This window comes from Somniosus microcephalus, chromosome 31, assembly GCF_052327205.1.
Source record: "Somniosus microcephalus isolate GS21.2 chromosome 31, FLI_Smic_1.0, whole genome shotgun sequence".
NCBI classification, from domain to species: Eukaryota; Metazoa; Chordata; class Chondrichthyes; order Squaliformes; family Somniosidae; genus Somniosus; species Somniosus microcephalus.
This window is the reverse complement of record NC_141017.1, coordinates 35530056-35546468: the sequence shown is the minus strand read 5'-3', so window position 1 is coordinate 35546468 and position 16413 is coordinate 35530056. Positions and strand designations below refer to the sequence as shown.

Genomic DNA, 16413 nt, shown 5'->3' with positions numbered 1-16413 from the left:
GAGGGAGTTCCAGGATTTTGACCAAGCGACGATGAAGCAACGGCCGATATATTTCCAAGTCAAGATGGTGTGTGACTTCGAGGGAAACTTGGAGGTGGTGGTGTTCCCGTGTGGCTGCTGCCCTCGTCCGTCTAGGTGGGGCTAGCTTGATGGACCAGCTGGTCTTTTCCTGCCCCTCAATTCCTTATATGTTCATAAAGTGCTTCACAGCCAGTGAGCAACATTTGAAGGGCAGTCACTGAGTCTCTACCGGCCCGATAGACACCAGTAAAAACCGCCCCAGGTTCCTTACCTTTCCCAGGTGTCAACCGGCAGGATTTCAATGAGTGAACTTGCAACTCAGCTCGCTACCCCCCTGCCCAAAATTAAAATAAGAGCCTCTCTTATTACATCGGCAAACGTGACAGTGAATTTGCACACAGCAAGATCCCACAAACAGCAACGAGGTAAATGACCGGACCATCGGTTTTAAGTGGTATTGGCTGAGGGATAACTTCCAGCCCCAGAACACCGGGGAGAACTCCCCGGCTCTTCTTTCAAATAGTGCCATGGGATCTTTTACATCCCCCTGAACAAAAAAGTAGCACCTCCGACAGTGCGGCGCTCCCTCAGTACTGCCCCTCCGACAGTGCGGCGCTCCCTCAGTACTGCCCCTCCGACAGTGCGGCGCTCCCTCAGTACTGCCCCTCCGACAGTGCGGCGCTCCTTCAGTACTGCCCCTCCGACAGTGCGGCGCTCCCTCAGTACTGACCCTCCGACAGTGCGGCGCTCCCTCAGTACTGCACCTCTGACAGTGCGGCGCTCCCTCAGTACTGCCCCTCCGACAGTGCGGCGCTCCCTCAGTACTGCCCCTCCGACAGTGTGGCGCTCCCTCAGTACTGCCCTTCCAACAGTGCGGCGTTCCCTCAGTATTGCCCCTCCGAAAGTGCGGCGCTCCCCCAGTACTGCCCCTCTGACAGTGCAGCAGTCCCTCAGTACTGCCCCTCCGACATTGCGGAACTGCCTCAGTACTGACCCTCCAACAGTGCAGCACTCCCTCAGTATTGTCCCTGCGACAGTGCAGCGCTCCCTCAGTACTGCCCCTCCGACAGTGCGGCACTCCCTCAGCACTGGCCCTCTGACAGTGCAGCACTCCCTCAGTACTGCCCCTCCGACAGTGCAGCGCTCCCACAGTACTGCCCCTCCGACAGTGCAGCGCTCCCACAGTACTGCCCCTCCGACAGTGCAGCGCTCCCACAGTACTGCCCCTCTGACAGTGCGGCACTCCCTCAGTACTGCCCCTCCGACAGTGCGGCACTCCCTCAGTGCTGCCCCTCTGACAGTGCGGCGCTCCCTCAGTACTGTTCCTCCGACAGTGCAGCGCTCCCTCAGTACTGTCCCTCCGACAGTGCAGCACTCCCTCAGTACTGCCCCTCCGACAGTGCGGCACTCCCTCAGTGCTGCCCCTCTGACAGTGCGGCGCTCCCTCAGTACTGCCCCTCCGACAGTGCAGCGCTCCCACAATACTGCCCCTCCGACAGTGCAGCACTCCCATGAAGTCATTCATGAAGGAAAGACTTATGAAATAATACTGAGCATCCTGCGGGTGGCGCTGTCCAGGGAGAGTATAAATACTCAGGCACGGGCCCAGCTTGCGCAGGACATTCTTAGTAGAAACTAGTGAAGGACACAACTAGACCTCCATGTTGTAAAACAGTTGATTAAAGCTTTGTTTAACGCTTAGACCAAGTGCCTAGTAGTTTTCTAACGTCACCCGGCATCCCAGGAATCAATCTCGTGAACCTTCGTTGCACTCCCTCTATGGCAAGTGTATCCTTCCTTAGGTAAGGAGACCAAAACTGCACACAGTACTCCAGGTGTGGTCTCACCATATAAATGTAGCCAAGTGGGAAAATGCAGTGAATATTTAAGTCCACTAGATGGCGCGGTTCATTTTCCCCTTTAGAATTTGAAAAAAGGAGAAAAGGGTTAGGGGAAGGGCCATGTGATGCCAAAGGAACCTCCCCTTTCTTCACAGCCTCCATTTTCTAGATCCAGCGTGAGGGATGTGCTCTGAGGAGAGTTGGGCAAGCCACTGCCGTATTTTATCGACTGTGTTTTATGTATTTACAATTTCATCCTAAACCTAGACCCAAGTTATTAATACAGAATAAAAAAAACCCAAAAACGAAAGTTCGTGTCCTGTGCTGCTCCATTTCGCCAGGCTACACATTTTGGTACCAGGAGTGGGGTCTGTTAGCTTGGAGTTTCTCAGGCTTGGGAAAGTTACATAAAATACGGCAGTGGGGGAAGAGCGGTGTGGTGCCAAGTGGACCTGGAGACGGATGGAGAGTGTTGCCTGGGGTTGCTAAGGAGGACCAGACCAGACAGACGGGATCCAGAGGGCGCCAGGACCAATCTGGGAGAGGACCCATCAAGGCACCGAGGAGGGACACCATTGGAGAAGAATCGTCGCAGTGGCCATCCCATTCAGTGACTGTCAGGGACTTGTGAACTGAGTCAAAATGTTAGACCCTCCTGAGGAGGCGGGTGGAGCTCACAATTCGGATGGTGAGGACAATACCTCTAGTGTGGGTGAGGGCAACCAGATAGATCAACTCAAGGCACAGATTTCAGAGTTGAAAAAAAACCATGACCAAGCAATGGCAATTATTGCCACTCTAGGTAATGGGGCAACCAAGTCATATGTGTATGTACCCAGAGAGCGTCAGATCCAACCATTCAGTGGTGAGGTATCCAAAGATAGTCGTTCAGTTGATGAGTTCATTGAAGAGGTTGAAAGTGTACTACGAGCTAGAGATCAGACTCCTGCAGAGCAGGTAGATTTCATTCGATCTTTGTTGAGGGGGGCAGCCCTACAGGAAATTAGGTTACGGTTGGGTGGAGAGCCTAAGCAGCCCAGTGACCTGTTCAGTTACCTAAGGGGGGCTTTCACCGAAAAACGCAGTGAGTCCCAGCTGTTAGAAACTTTCTATGGACGCAAGCAAGAAGAGGGTGAAGATTTCCGAGAATACTCACATGCACTCTCTCAGATTATTAGAACTTTGGTAAAGCAATCACCTGATGCTGTGCCGGACACAAAACGGGTTGTCAGAAACAGATTTGTTGATGGTGTTAGAGATCCCTCACTCCGGAGAGAGTTGCGCAAGTTTGTACGAGACAACCCCCAGTCTACCCTGTTCGATGTACGTGAGGAAGCTGTCTTATGGTCCTTAGAAGACCAGCCCTGTAGCACTAAAGTTGCAAAGAGCAAGAATGTAGTGTGTGACAGTACGGGGAGGGATCTTCAGTGTTCTGCCATTGGGGTACCAGGCAGCCAGGCTGTCACTTTACAGGATGTTCTTAAAGTGGTGGCGGAACAGGGTAAAGCTATCGGGGAACTAACAGAGGCAGTACGGGGTCTTGCTCTACAGAAGGAAAACACGGGTAATGACAAGGTTGGGAAACCTAGAGCCAAGCCAAAGTTCACTGATGAAGGTCAGCCTATTTGCTTTAAGTGTAACGGGGCGGGGCACATTGCCAAACAGTGTCCTCAGAAGCACGAGGTAGCAAACACATCCACCAATGCTGGCTGGGGTGCAGGAAAACTAACTCCCTCGATTGCCATGAGCCGGGCAATGCGAGGAAAACCTGCAGGCTCTCAGAACAGTACTGGTATTCGTGACAGATTTCTTGACCGTGCAGTAGGTAAATGTCCAGTAGTAGATCTCAAGATTGGGGGGGTTACTGCTAACTGTTTACTGGATACCGGGAGCCAAGTCAGCACTATTACTGAAGTTTTTTTCAGAGAGCACTTACTTGGGAGGGATGAGGATATGCTGCCTACAACCGGGTGGCTTAAGATCACTGCCGCCAACGGGTTGGACATTCCCTACTTGGGCTACCTTGAGTTAGACGTTGAAACTATGGGCATAACCTTATCCGAATGTGGTTTCCTGGTAGTCAAAGAGCATCAGCAGTCACAGCCTGCAGCACCAGGTCTTATTGGTATGAACATCATCAGCCGATGCAGACAACTAGTTCATGCTGAGTTTGACACTACTCTAGGGGGAAAGTTGGATTCAGATTGGAGGGAAGCATTTCAGCAAGTACAACAGTGTAACATCACTCCAAAGTCATCTTCCGTCCGTGTAGCTGGTAGGGGTGCTGTACATGTGCCTGCGTCTTCCATAGCTACAGTCTATGTAAAGGGACTTAAAACTCAGTCAGGTGGCAGCACTAAAATGCTGTTGGAGCCAGGTAACACACCATTGCCAGGTGGCCTGGTAGTTGTCCCCACTCTAGTTGAATCAAAGGGACATTTATTTCCAGTGCAGGTGGTAAATTTCTCTGAGGAGGATGTGTGGTTAAGCCCCAGGACCAGGCTTGGTATTCCGACTCAGGCAGAGTGTGTAGACAAGGACTCCTGTGAGGTGCGATTTCAACGCATCTCCGCTGACACAGAGGAAGTAACTGTTGGCAGAAAAGAAGGACAGATGACAGACCAAGACATTCAGTTGCTTTTGGACAAACTACACATAGGTGGCACACAGGGCCAACAAGCAGAGTTAGGTGCACTTTTAGCCAGGTATTCGGAAGTATTTGCTTTTAAGGATGAGGACCTAGGCTACACTGATAAAGTTGAGCATGAGATTAACTTGGTAGATGACGCACCAGTTACAGAGCCATACCGTCGTATCCCACCTACACTGTACAAAGAGGTGAGGGACCACATCACTAAGCTTTTAAGAAAGCGTGTCATCCAGGAGAGCAATAGTTCATACGCTTCACCCATAGTGGTAGTTCGTAAGACTGATGGAGACATACGACTATGTGTTGACTTTAGGAAACTAAACTCAAAAACCAGACGTGACGCATTTCCTTTGCCCCGCATTGACGAGAGTTTTGATGCCCTTCATGGTGCAAAGTTCTTCTCGACCATTGATCTTGCAAGTGGGTACCACCAGGTTGCTGTTCGTGAAAGTGACAGGCCTAAGACTGCTTTTACAACTCCTTTTGGCCTTTTTGAGTACCTCAGAATGCCTTTTGGTGTCTGTAATGGACCTGCGACTTTTCAACGACTTATGCAAGCGACTATGAGCGACTTAGTGTTCCACATCCTATTAGTATATTTAGATGACATCCTTGTGTTCTCTCAGACCTTCCCGGACCATTTAGAGAGGCTTGAGACAGCTCTAAGACGACTGAAAGAGACAGGTTTGAAAGTAAAGCTTGAAAAGTGTCACTTCCTGCAGCAGGAAGTCAGGTTCCTTGGGCATCAAATTTCAGGGGAGGGTATAGGGACAGATCCAGAGAAAATTGCCGCCGTAAAGAAGTGGCCGGTCCCCAGTACAGTCAAAGATCTGAGGTCATTTCTTGGTTTCTGTAGTTATTACAGGAGGTTCATTGAGGATTTTTCTAAACGAGCTGGCCCTCTCCATGACGTAGTCAATGCATGCCTTAGGGAAGACAGCCCAGCAAAAGCAAAACGGTTGTTTGAAGGTTCATGGACAGCTGCGTGCCAAGCTGCTTTCGAACAGCTGAAAGAAAAGCTGATCAGTGCTCCAGTGTTAGGTTACGCAGATTTCACTCAGCCTTTTATTGTAGAGACGGATGCCAGTAACCTAGGATTAGGTGCCATCCTCCACCAGCAGCAGGGAGATAGGAAGAGAGTGATAGCATATGCCAGTAGGAGGCTCCGGAATGCTGAAAGAAATGACAGAAACTACAGCAGTATGAAACTAGAGCTCCTCGCCCTCAAATGGGCTGTTTCAGAGAAATTTCGAGGTTACCTTCTAGGTTCCAAGTTCACTGTCATAACAGATAACAACCCCCTGTGTCACCTTTCTACAGCTAAGTTAGGTGCTGTTGAGCAAAGATGGGTGGCTCAGTTAGCTGTTTTTGACTTTGACGTCAAGTACCGCCCAGGCCGCTGTAATGCAGCAGCAGATGCCCTCTCTAGGCAGCCGTTAGCAGGGGAGCCCGAGTCAGACAGTGGGGATGCAGACTATGATGGTTGTGTGGCCATATGTAATGTCACTCACAAGGGAACAGCTCTAGGACCAGACTTAGTGACAGCAGGAGTCAAGTGCTGTAAAGTCAGACAGATCCGTGTTTCGGACGCAGAAGAAAGTACTGAGCGTAGTGAGTTGCAGGGTAACACACCAACACTTCCCGGTTAGTCTAAAGAGGAACTACGTAAGTTTCAGGACACAGACCCCACCCTCAGCGTGTTTAGGAAGTTTTGGGGTGAGCAGCGAAGGCCAACTTACAAGGAGAGGTCGCAGTTATCCAAGCTAGTATTATCCACGTTAAAGCAGTGGCCCCGTATTTGTGAGCAAGATGGCTTGTTGTACCGTGTAATCGAGGATGTCCATGTTGGTGAATGTCACCAGCTACTACTGCCCTCTTGTTTGAAAGAAGTCGTGCTTGAAGGTGTGCATGATCGTATGGGCCATCAGGGAATAGAGCGCACACAGAACCTTTTGAGACAGAGATGTTTTTGGGTTGGGATGTATGAGGATGTGGAACAGTGGGTCAAGAAATGCGAGAGGTGTGTTTTGACAAAAATGCCCCACCCCAAGATACATGCCCCTATGAAATCATTTCTAGCCTCCCGGCCCCTTGAAGTAGTTGCTGTAGATTTCACCATGCTGGAACCGGCCTCCGATGGTCGTGAGAATGTGTTAGTGGTGACCGATGTTTTCACTAAATTCACACAAGCCTTCCCTACTCGGGACCAAAAGGCTGATACCACGGCAAAAGTCCTTCTCAAAGAGTGGTTCATGAAGTATGGGGTCCCAGAAAGATTGCATTCAGACAGAGGTCGAAATTTTGAGAGTGAAATCATTGCCGAGCTGTGTAAGCTTTATGGTGTAAAGAAAACCCGCACTACCCCACACCACCCAGAAGGAAATGCTCAATGTGAGAGATTCAACAGATCTTTACATGATCTTTTGCGTACACTGCCTCCAGAAAAGAAGCGCCGCTGGCCTGAGCACTTATCTGAGTTGGTGTATGCCTACAATGTAACACCCCATGCTACGACTGGCTACTCACTGTACTATCTGCTTTTCGGGGTTCATCCACACCTCCCTGTAGATGCTTTATTAGGTCAGGAGCAAGTGTTAGACAAGAAACATGAGTGGTTGGTTGTCCACCAAGAGCGTTTGAAGGAGGCACATGCAAGGGCAAGAGAGTACACTAAAAAGAAATCAGCTCAAAGAATTGAACTTAACAAAGACAAAGTCTACTGTCCAACCATTGAGGTGGGTCAGTTGGTATACTTACGACACAGGCCTTTGGGTAGGAACAAAATTCAGGATGCTTGGGGTCCTACTGTGTACAGAGTGGTGGAGGTACAGGGTACTACACATGCAGTTGAGCCTGTAGAGGGCGGTCCTTTAAAAAGGGTCCATAGAGTTAATCTTAGGCCATGTGTTACCCCTGTCCCTGAGCCTAGGCGGACGAGAACCAAGTCCCCTGTCACCGTACCCCCTGTCACTCTTTTGACAGAATCGTTGCCAGAGCCCTCTGATACTGAGTTTGTTGTGGTAGAGGAAGTCACCTATCCAGAGTTAACTCAGAAGGAAAAAGTAAACAATGATCCTGTTGGTAACGCCCAAGATGTACAGGAATCAGAGGCTGTTTCTGAGCCAGAGCATTCAGATCCTTCTGAGTGTGGGACTGAGGTTGAGGTACCCATTCCGGCTCCTCGCAGAACTAAAAGAGCCAATGCTGGGGTAAACCCTAACCCATACCACTTGCCTCAGTCAGCCTGTAATGCAGTCTCACTCAGTCCTGAGGTGTTCTCTCATGTTTTATCGAGTCTGGGTACTGCATTTTTTCGAGAAGCTGTAAAAGAAGTGAAAAACGGGTGCTAAGTCACCGAGGACATTGACTTTAAAGCAGGGGAGAATGTAGCCAAGTGGGAAAATGCAGTGAATATTTAAGTCCACTAGATGGCGCGGTTCATTTTCCCCTTTAGAATTTGAAAAAAGGAGAAAAGGGTTATGGGAAGAGCCATGTGATGCCAAAGGAACCTCCCCTTTCTTCACAGCCTCCATTTTCTAGATCCAGCGTGAGGGATGTGCTCTGAGGAGAGTTGGGCAAGCCACTGCCGTATTTTATCGACTGTGTTTTATGTATTTACAATTTCATCCTAAACCTAGACCCAAGTTATTAATACAGAATAAAAAACCCCCAAAAACGAAAGTTCGTGTCCTGTGCTGCTCCATTTCGCCAGGCTACACAAATATCCAACATAATGGCACCGATTTTCTTGGCCTTTGTCCCTGGGTAATGCTCGTTATATAACTGCAAGTCTTTCTCTTTTTTCGTGGTGAAGATCCTGACGGATGCGATGTTTTTTTTTTCTCCTGCAGATGAAATCGACGCTGCAGCGATATCTGCGAGTCAGGCCCCTCCCATTTCACTGGTGCCTTCAGCAGGAGTGCCCGTCTGGGACGTCAATAACTGCACGCTAGTCGATGGACAGCTGGTGCTGATGTCGCGGGAAGATGAGGTACGAAAGCACGGACAAAGATGTACGCACAAGTGCACAAGACGCTTCACAGGAGCGATTATCAAACAAAATTTGACACCGAGCGAGCCACGTAAAGATCCTGACGGATGCGATGTTTTCCCTTTTCCTTTTTTCTCCCTCTCTCCCACATGGCAGCTGTCTCTCACTCTGCCAGCGCATTTCACACTTCATCTAGAGCCATTGTCTGTTTCTTTACCTGTCCTATTACCATCTCGTCTCACCTTGAATATCTCTTAATGTCTCTTCTTTCATCCCCTCCCCCATTTCCCAGCCCCCCAAACTGCCTTTTAATCTGTTTCATTTCCTGCCTTTTTTTCTCAGTTCTGACGAAGGGTTTCGACCCGAAACGTTGACTCTGTTTCTCTCTCCACGGATGTTACCTGGCCTGCTGAGTTTCTCCAGCGTTTTCTGTTGTTATTTTGGATTTTCAGCATCCGCAGTATTTTGCTATCGTAAAGATATATTAGGACAGGTGACCAAAAGCTTGGTCAAAGAGTCATGGGGGAAATATTCGGTTGCTTTGCGCCTCCCATTAGCGTCCTAAAAGGGCGCTAACGGGGTGGAAAGCAACTAGTGTCCGGGCGCGGCGCCGCCAACGCCTCCCGCGAAATTCAGCGGGAGGTTAGCGGCGGCGGTAACCGTTAGCACCCTGCGGCGCTGTGCTGCTGGCGATGATGTCATCACCGTGTGCAGCGTCCTGCTCACGCCTCGGCTGCGATCTTCGGGAGCGCCCCCTGACTTACCGTCGGACACTAGGGGGCCTAACCTGTGGCCGGGGCGGTGCTAATTAAAGGCGACGTGCCGGGCAGCCATTTTTGTTGCTGGCCACCTGCCAGCACCTGCCTCCGTTGCCGTCCCCGGCCTCTTGAGAAGTCCCCCCCCACCCCCCCCGCGGAGTGCCGGCTGCTCTCCGTGAGCCCAGCACTTCTCTCGAGTGTCGGGCTCCTCTGCTGGCACTCCGATCCCCAGTGGCCCAACTGGGCCCCGGGTCGTGCTGCGCAAGGCCCCTCCCCTTTAAGAAGGGGAGGAAGGCCTGCAGTACCGCGGCGCGACGTGCCGCAGCGCTTCCAGTAGCGCCCCGCTTCCCTCTTGGGGCGCTACCATTCAATTTCGGCCGCAAGGGCGCTAATTTTTTCGGGGGCTAAAAGTAGCGCCCCGGCAAAATTAGCGCCCCAAAGGGGGCGCAACTCAATTTTCCCCCATAGAGTCATAACAGCACAGAAGGAGGACATTCGGCCCATCGAGCCCGTGCCAGCTCTCTGTAGAGCAATCCAGTCAGTCCCATTCCCTCGCTCTATCCCCGTAGCCCTGCAAGTTTATTTCCCTCAGTTGCCTATCGAATCTCCCCTTGAAAACATTGAGTGGCTCCGCTTCCACCACTTCCGTCGGCAGCGAGTTCCAGGTCCTCACCACTCGCTGCGTAAAAAAGTTTCCCCTCACATCCCCCCTGTATCTCTTGCCCAATACCTTAAATCTGTGTCCCCTAGTCCTTGTACCATCAACTAGTGGGAACAGCCTTTCCCCGCCTAGCCTATCCAAACCCGTCATAATCTTGTACACCTCTATCAAATCACTCCTCAACCTCCTTTGCTCTAATGAAAACAAATCCAGCTTCTCCAATCTGTCCTTGTAGCTAAGATCCCCCATCCCTGGAACCATTCTGGTAAATCTCCTCTGCACCCTCTCAAGGGCCTTCACATCCTTCCAAAAGTGTGGTGACCAGAATTGGATGCAAAAGTTTGGTCAGGTAGGGTTTTAAGGAGCGTTCTAATATCTCCTTATGTGGCTCAGTGTCAAATTTTGTTTGATAATGAAGATCCTGTGAAGCGCCTTGGGACGTTTTACTACGTTAAAGGCACTATATAAATGCAAGTTGTTGCTGTTGTTTGAAACGCCAGGTCCTGAAACCTCTTCAACCACACACAGCGTTGATCAGGATCAGACCCACAGCCTGCTGCCCCTGGCACTAATGGAAATGAAAAACCGGTGGTTTCTCATAAGGAGAGGTTAATCTGAAATGCCAGGTTTAAACCCTGGAAGCAGGTAAACAATCCTCCCCACCTTCTCTACCCGTGCAGTGACTCAGCCCTCCTTCTGCTGCCCGCTATTCACATTACACGTAACAAAATCTCATACATAGCCAGACAATGTGAGGCGGGAGTTGATGCTCTTTACTCTGTAACTGATAACTAGAACTTCTGTTGACCTGTTCCCTGTCCAGACGATGGTGTCTTGTTCACCACGAGCATTGCCGCCAATTTAAAAGTCTTGGAGGGAAAAATTCAGTATTGCCCCGTTTGGGGCGCCGTTATCGGCCGTGCGCAAAGTTTAGCGCCTGCCGCTAATTATCGCCTCCGACAGCAAACTTGGCTTTTATCACCCCTGGAGGTGATTGGAGCGTTAAATCAGGCGCTTCACACCTGTCTTAAGGCGCAAAGGCCGAGGAGCGAGGCGCTACCTCAGAGCGCTGGCGAAGCAAGGAAGGTCAGATCAAAATGAACCTGCAAAGTGCTGCTCAGTACTCAAAACTCCTTCACACAGCGTTGAATCTCTCCAGAAGTCTCTCTCTCTCTCTCTCAGAATGCGTGGTGCAAAAATGTCACCGACAAATAAAGGCAGGAAGCGGTCGCCTTTAAATAGCGCTCCCCCAGTCTCTTCCTGACTGCAAAACGCTCCCCTCAACCTGTCGTTGCTAGTGGCAGGCGGTAAGGCAGGGGGTGCCACTCAATATCCGGTCCTGGGCGCTACCGGGGTGCTGCGCACTCGACTGACGTCACGATCTGCGTGCGCAGGAGATCATGCCGATAGTATTTGCCACCGCCGCAAAATGTCTAGTTAATTTCGCGAGTGGCGCAAACATCGCCGTGCCCGGGCGCTAGTTGCTTTGCGCCCCAATTGGCGCCCTCTTAAGGCGCTAACGGGAGGCGCAATCAACTGAATTTTTTCCCCTTGTTCTTGTATTTAGGTCCCCCTCATGGCCTCGTCCCTCCCTATTTCTGTAAACTTCTTCTGCTCTACACCCACCTCTCCCCCCCCCCGCCAAACTCCTTGTGGTTTGTGCCTTTCCCTTTTTTCCTCTCTCTCCCACAATGCAGCTGTCTCTCACTCTGCCAGCGCATTTCACACTTCATCTGGAGCCATTGTTTGTTTCTTTACCTGTCCTATTACCATCTCGTCTCACCTTGAATATCTCTTAATGTCTCTTCTTTCATCCCCTCCCCCATTTCCCAGCCCCCCAAACTGCCTTTTAATCTGTTTCATTTCCTGCCTTTTTTTTCTCAGTTCTGACGAAGGGTTTCGACCCGAAACGTTGACTCTGTTTCTCTCTCCGCGGATGTTGCCTGGCCTGCTGAGTTTTTCCAGCGTCTTCTGTTGTTATTTCTGTCTCCATCCTCTTGTGTATCCCTCCCTCCCTTCGCCTCGCCATTGCTGGCCATTCCCTCACCTGCCTGGGCCCCACACTCTGGAATTCCCTTCCTTAAACCCCTCCACCTTCCCTGCCCCTCCTTTAAGACCAGTCTTGCAACCCACCTCGGTGGCCAAGCTCCTCATCTTAACCGCTTTGGAGCGACAGCCATTTTATCTCCCTTCTGTGAAACACCTTGGGATATCTTTCTATATCAAAGGCGCAATATAAATGCTATTTGTTAAAGTAATATAAAAAGAAAAAAAGAAACTTTTGCATTTCTCCAGCACCTTTCATGACCACCGGACGCCCCAAAGCGCTTTACAGCCAATGAAGTGTAGTCACTGTTGTAATGTAAGAAACGGGGCAGCCAATTTGCGCACAGCAAGCTCCCACAAACAGCAATTTGATAATAACTAGATAATCTGTTTTAATGATGTTTGTTGAGGGATACATATTGGCCAGGACACCGGGGAGAGCTCCCCTGCTCTTCGGAAGAGTGCCGTGGGATCTTTTACATCCACCTGAGAGAGCAGACGGGGCCTCGGTTTAACGTCTCATCCGAAAGATGGTACCTCCGACAGTGGAGCACTCCCACGGTACCACCCCTCAAACGGAGCAGCACTCCCTCAGTACTGTTCCTCCGACAGTGCAGCGCTCTCTCAGTACTGACCCTCCGACAGTGCAGCGCTCCCTCAGTACTGCCCCTCCGACAGTGCAGCGCTCCCTCAGTACTGTCCCTCCGACAGTGCGGCGCTCCCTCAGTACTGTTCCTCCGACAGTGCAGCGCTCTCTCAGTACTGACCCTCTGACAGTACAGCGCTCCCTCAGTACTGCCCCTCCGACAGTGCAGCGCTCCCTCAGTACTGCCCCTCCGACAGTGCGGCGCTCCCTCAGTACTGACCCTCCGACAGTGCAGCGCTCCCTCAGTACTGCCCCTCCGACAGTGCGGCGCTCCCTCAGTACTGTTCCTCCGACAGTGCAGCGCTCTCTCAGTACTGACCCTCCGACAGTGCAGCGCTCCCTCAGTACTGCCCCTCCGACAGTGCGGCGCTCTCTCAGTACTGACCCTCCGACAGTGCAGCGCTCCCTCAGTACTGCCCCTCCGACAGTGTGGCGCTCCCTCAGTACAGATCCTCTGACAGTGCAGCACTCCCTCAGTACTGCCCCTCCGACAGTGCAGCGCTCCCTCAGTACTGCCCCTCCGACGTGTAAAGCTCCCTCAGTGCTGCCCCTCCGACAGTTCGGCGCTCCCTCAGTACTGCCCCTCCGACAGTGCAGTGCTCCCTCAGTACTACCCCTCCGTCAGTGCAGCACTCCCTCAGTACTGCCCCTCCGACAGTGCAGTGCTCCCTCAGTACTGCCCCTCCGACAGTGCAGCACTCCCTCAGTACTGCCCCTCCGACAGTGCAGCGCTCCCTCAGTACGGTACTGGGAGTGTCAGCCTGGATTTTGTGCTCAAGTCTCTGGAGTGGGTCTTGAACTCACAACCTTCTGATTCAGAGGTGAGAGTGCTACCCACTGAGCCATGGCTGACCTCGATAATATTAATAGCATTAGCAGTAATAATATTACTAGTACTTGGTCGTAGTAACGGTAGCTGTCTGCTCTAACTATTGCCATCTGTTTGTAATTGTAGGGCAGCTGCCGATCCAGGCTCCGGACCAGCAGTTATATGTCTGACTGCAGCCTCAGCCCATCGCAGACCTGGGGTAAGATTCTCCCCTTCAGCCCCGCCTCTCTATTCAGGTTCATTTTTATTATTGAGAAACTGAGGTGAAGGACTATTGTTTTAAACATCCCTCTGTTGTTGTTCAGTTGAGGAGTAAGGAATTCAGTCTAATGGTTAAAATCATTATTTTTTTTCTACTTTAACATAAAAAACAATCTAAACTCGGAGTCTATTATGACTATCGGCACTTGAGGGAGGTAAATTTGCGGGGCTACGAGGATAGATCGGGCGAATGGGGCCAACTGGATTGCTCTACGGAGAGCCGGCACGGACTCGATGGGCTGAATGGCCTCCTTCTGTGCCGTTGTGACTCTATACGACTCTTTAATTTCTTCAGAGTGTAACGCAGTTTACAAGTGGCGTGTTGTCAGCAGTTCTGAGCGTGGGCGTGCGCTCAAGTCTTTTAGGTTTCTCTTTTTTTTCCTCAAACTTAACACAAAAGCTGCTTTTTTGAATACACTGATTTCCTTACCAAACTAGAAGTGGCCTTGTCTTATTTGGTAGTCTCCGGTCAATTCACTGTCCTTCAGCCGATTCTTACGCACACAAGTTTACATTTCTCTACACATTCGTATGTCAACATCCTTTTGCAATGTATGTCAACATCCCCTTACGGAGGTAGCAATGGTGTGTGCTGGGATGTTTATGGTATGGCTCCACTATAAACATCCCAAAGTTTTACTTCAATCTTGTACACTGGCTGTCGCTAGGGTGATCTGTAAGTCTCTCTCTCTCTCTCTCTCTCGACTGTTGCTAGGCTAAGGTAATCGTTCTCTCCCTCCCGTACCAACAAGGACCAAGGCCCACAGTACAGGAAGCCATGAAGACCGGGGAAAGAGATGGGGAGAGGATGAGATGAATCGAGAAGCGGTGGTTAGGTGACACCAAGCTAGAGGTTTGAGTTGCCCGTTGATAGGAGGAGAAAGACTCAGGAAGGTGATGTCCTGGGAAAGGATGAGTTACATTGGACTATCCCTTTAAAACTGGTGCTGCAGTTGCAAGCCCTTTGCACATGCACAGCTCGATCCCACTGTGTGTGTGTGTGTGTGTGTGTGACCCTACTGTCGGGGAATGGTGCCCACAGCAACAACGCTCTTTATTTTAGTTGATTGGTGGCAACTGAATCAGTAATAATTTTTAAAAGAGAGATGGACAAATATTTGAAAAAGAACATTTGAAAGACTATGACGACAGGGCAGATCTTTTAGAGAGCCAGCGCAGGTGCAGGGGCGAGGTCTCCTGCTGTGCTGGAACATTCTACGATGCTACAAAGCCAGGTGAGACACTAAGGAGCTGTGAGGAGAACATGAGTCTGCAAAGGGATATAGATAGACTAAGTGAGTGGGCAGTAAGGTGGCAGATGGAGTATAATGTAGGGAAATGTGAGGTTATTCACTTTGGTAGGAAGAAGAGAAAAACAGAATCTTTTTTAAATGGTGAGAAACTTTCAAATGTTGGTGTTCAGAGAGATTTGGGTGTCCTCGAGCAAGAAACCCAGAAAGCTAGCATGCAGGTACAGCAAGCAATAAGGAAGGCAAGTGGCATCTTGGCCTTTATTGCAAGGGGCTTGGAGTATAAGAGTGAGGAAGTCTTGCTACAATTGTACAGGGCGTTGGTGAGACCACACCTGGAGTACTGTGCACAGCTTTGGTCTCCTTATCTAAGGAAGGATATACTTGCCTTGGAGGCGGTGCAACGAAGGTTCACTAGATTGATTCCTGGGATGAGAGGGTTGTCCTATCATGACAGATTGAGTAGAATGGGCCGATACTCTCTGGAGTTTAGAAGAATGAGAGGTGATCTCATTGAAACATACAAGATTCTGAGGGGGATTGACAGGGTAGATGCTGAGAGGTTGTTTCCCCTGGCTGGAGTGTCTAGAACTAGGGGGCACAGTCTCAGGATAAGGGGTCGGCCATTTAAGTTCGAGATGAGGAGGAATTTCTTCACTCAGAGGGTTGCGAATCTTTGGAATTCTCTACCCCAGAGGGCTGTGGATGTTGAGTCTTTGAGTATATTCAAGGCAGAGATCGATAGATTTTTGGACTCTAGGGGAATCAAGGAATATGGAGATCGGGCAGGAAAGTGGAGTTGAGGTTGATGATCAGCCATGATCTTATTGAATGGCGGAGCAGGCTCGAGGGGCCGTATGGCCGACTCCTGCTCCTAATTCTTATGTTCTTATATTCTAAAGTCTTAATTTTTTTTATATAAGAACATAAGAAATAGGAGCAGGAGTCAGCCATTCGGCCCTTCAAGCCTGCTCCGCCATTCAATGAGATCATGGCTGATCTTCTGCCTCAACTCCATTCACCGGCCCTATCGCCATATCCCTTGACGCCCTTACTAGTCAGAAATCTATCGACTTCTGTTTTGAATATACCCAATGATTGAGCCTCCACAGCCCTCTGGGGTAGAGAATTCCAAAGATTCACCACCCTCTGTGTGAAGAAACTTCTTCTCATCTCAGTCCTGAATGGTCTACCCTTTATCCTGAGGCTGTGGCCCCTGGTTCTAGACTCCCCAGCCAAGGGAAACATTCTCCCAGCATCCACCTTATCAAGCCCTGTAATAATTTTGTATGCTTCAATGAGATTCCCCTCTCATTCTTCTGAATTCAAGAGAATACAGGCCTAGTTTACTCAATCTCTTCTCATACGACAGTTCTGCCATCCCAGGAATCAATCTCGTGAACCTTCATTGCACTCCCTCTATGACAAGTATATCCTTCCTTAGGTAAGGAGACCAAAA

General features: G+C 50.2%; 1 protein-coding gene across 1 annotated transcript in view; it reads left to right on the top strand.

The window, feature by feature from the left end:
- LOC147097733 (ras GTPase-activating protein nGAP-like) overlaps positions 1–16413 on the top strand; it is a 108913-nt gene that overhangs the window by 13379 nt on the left and 79121 nt on the right. Inside the window, exons 2-3 of the mRNA XM_085971775.1 lie at positions 8364–8503; positions 13570–13642. Of these exons, the coding sequence (XP_085827901.1) occupies positions 8364–8503; positions 13570–13642 (213 nt within the window). The remainder of the gene's footprint in view (positions 1–8363; positions 8504–13569; positions 13643–16413) is intronic.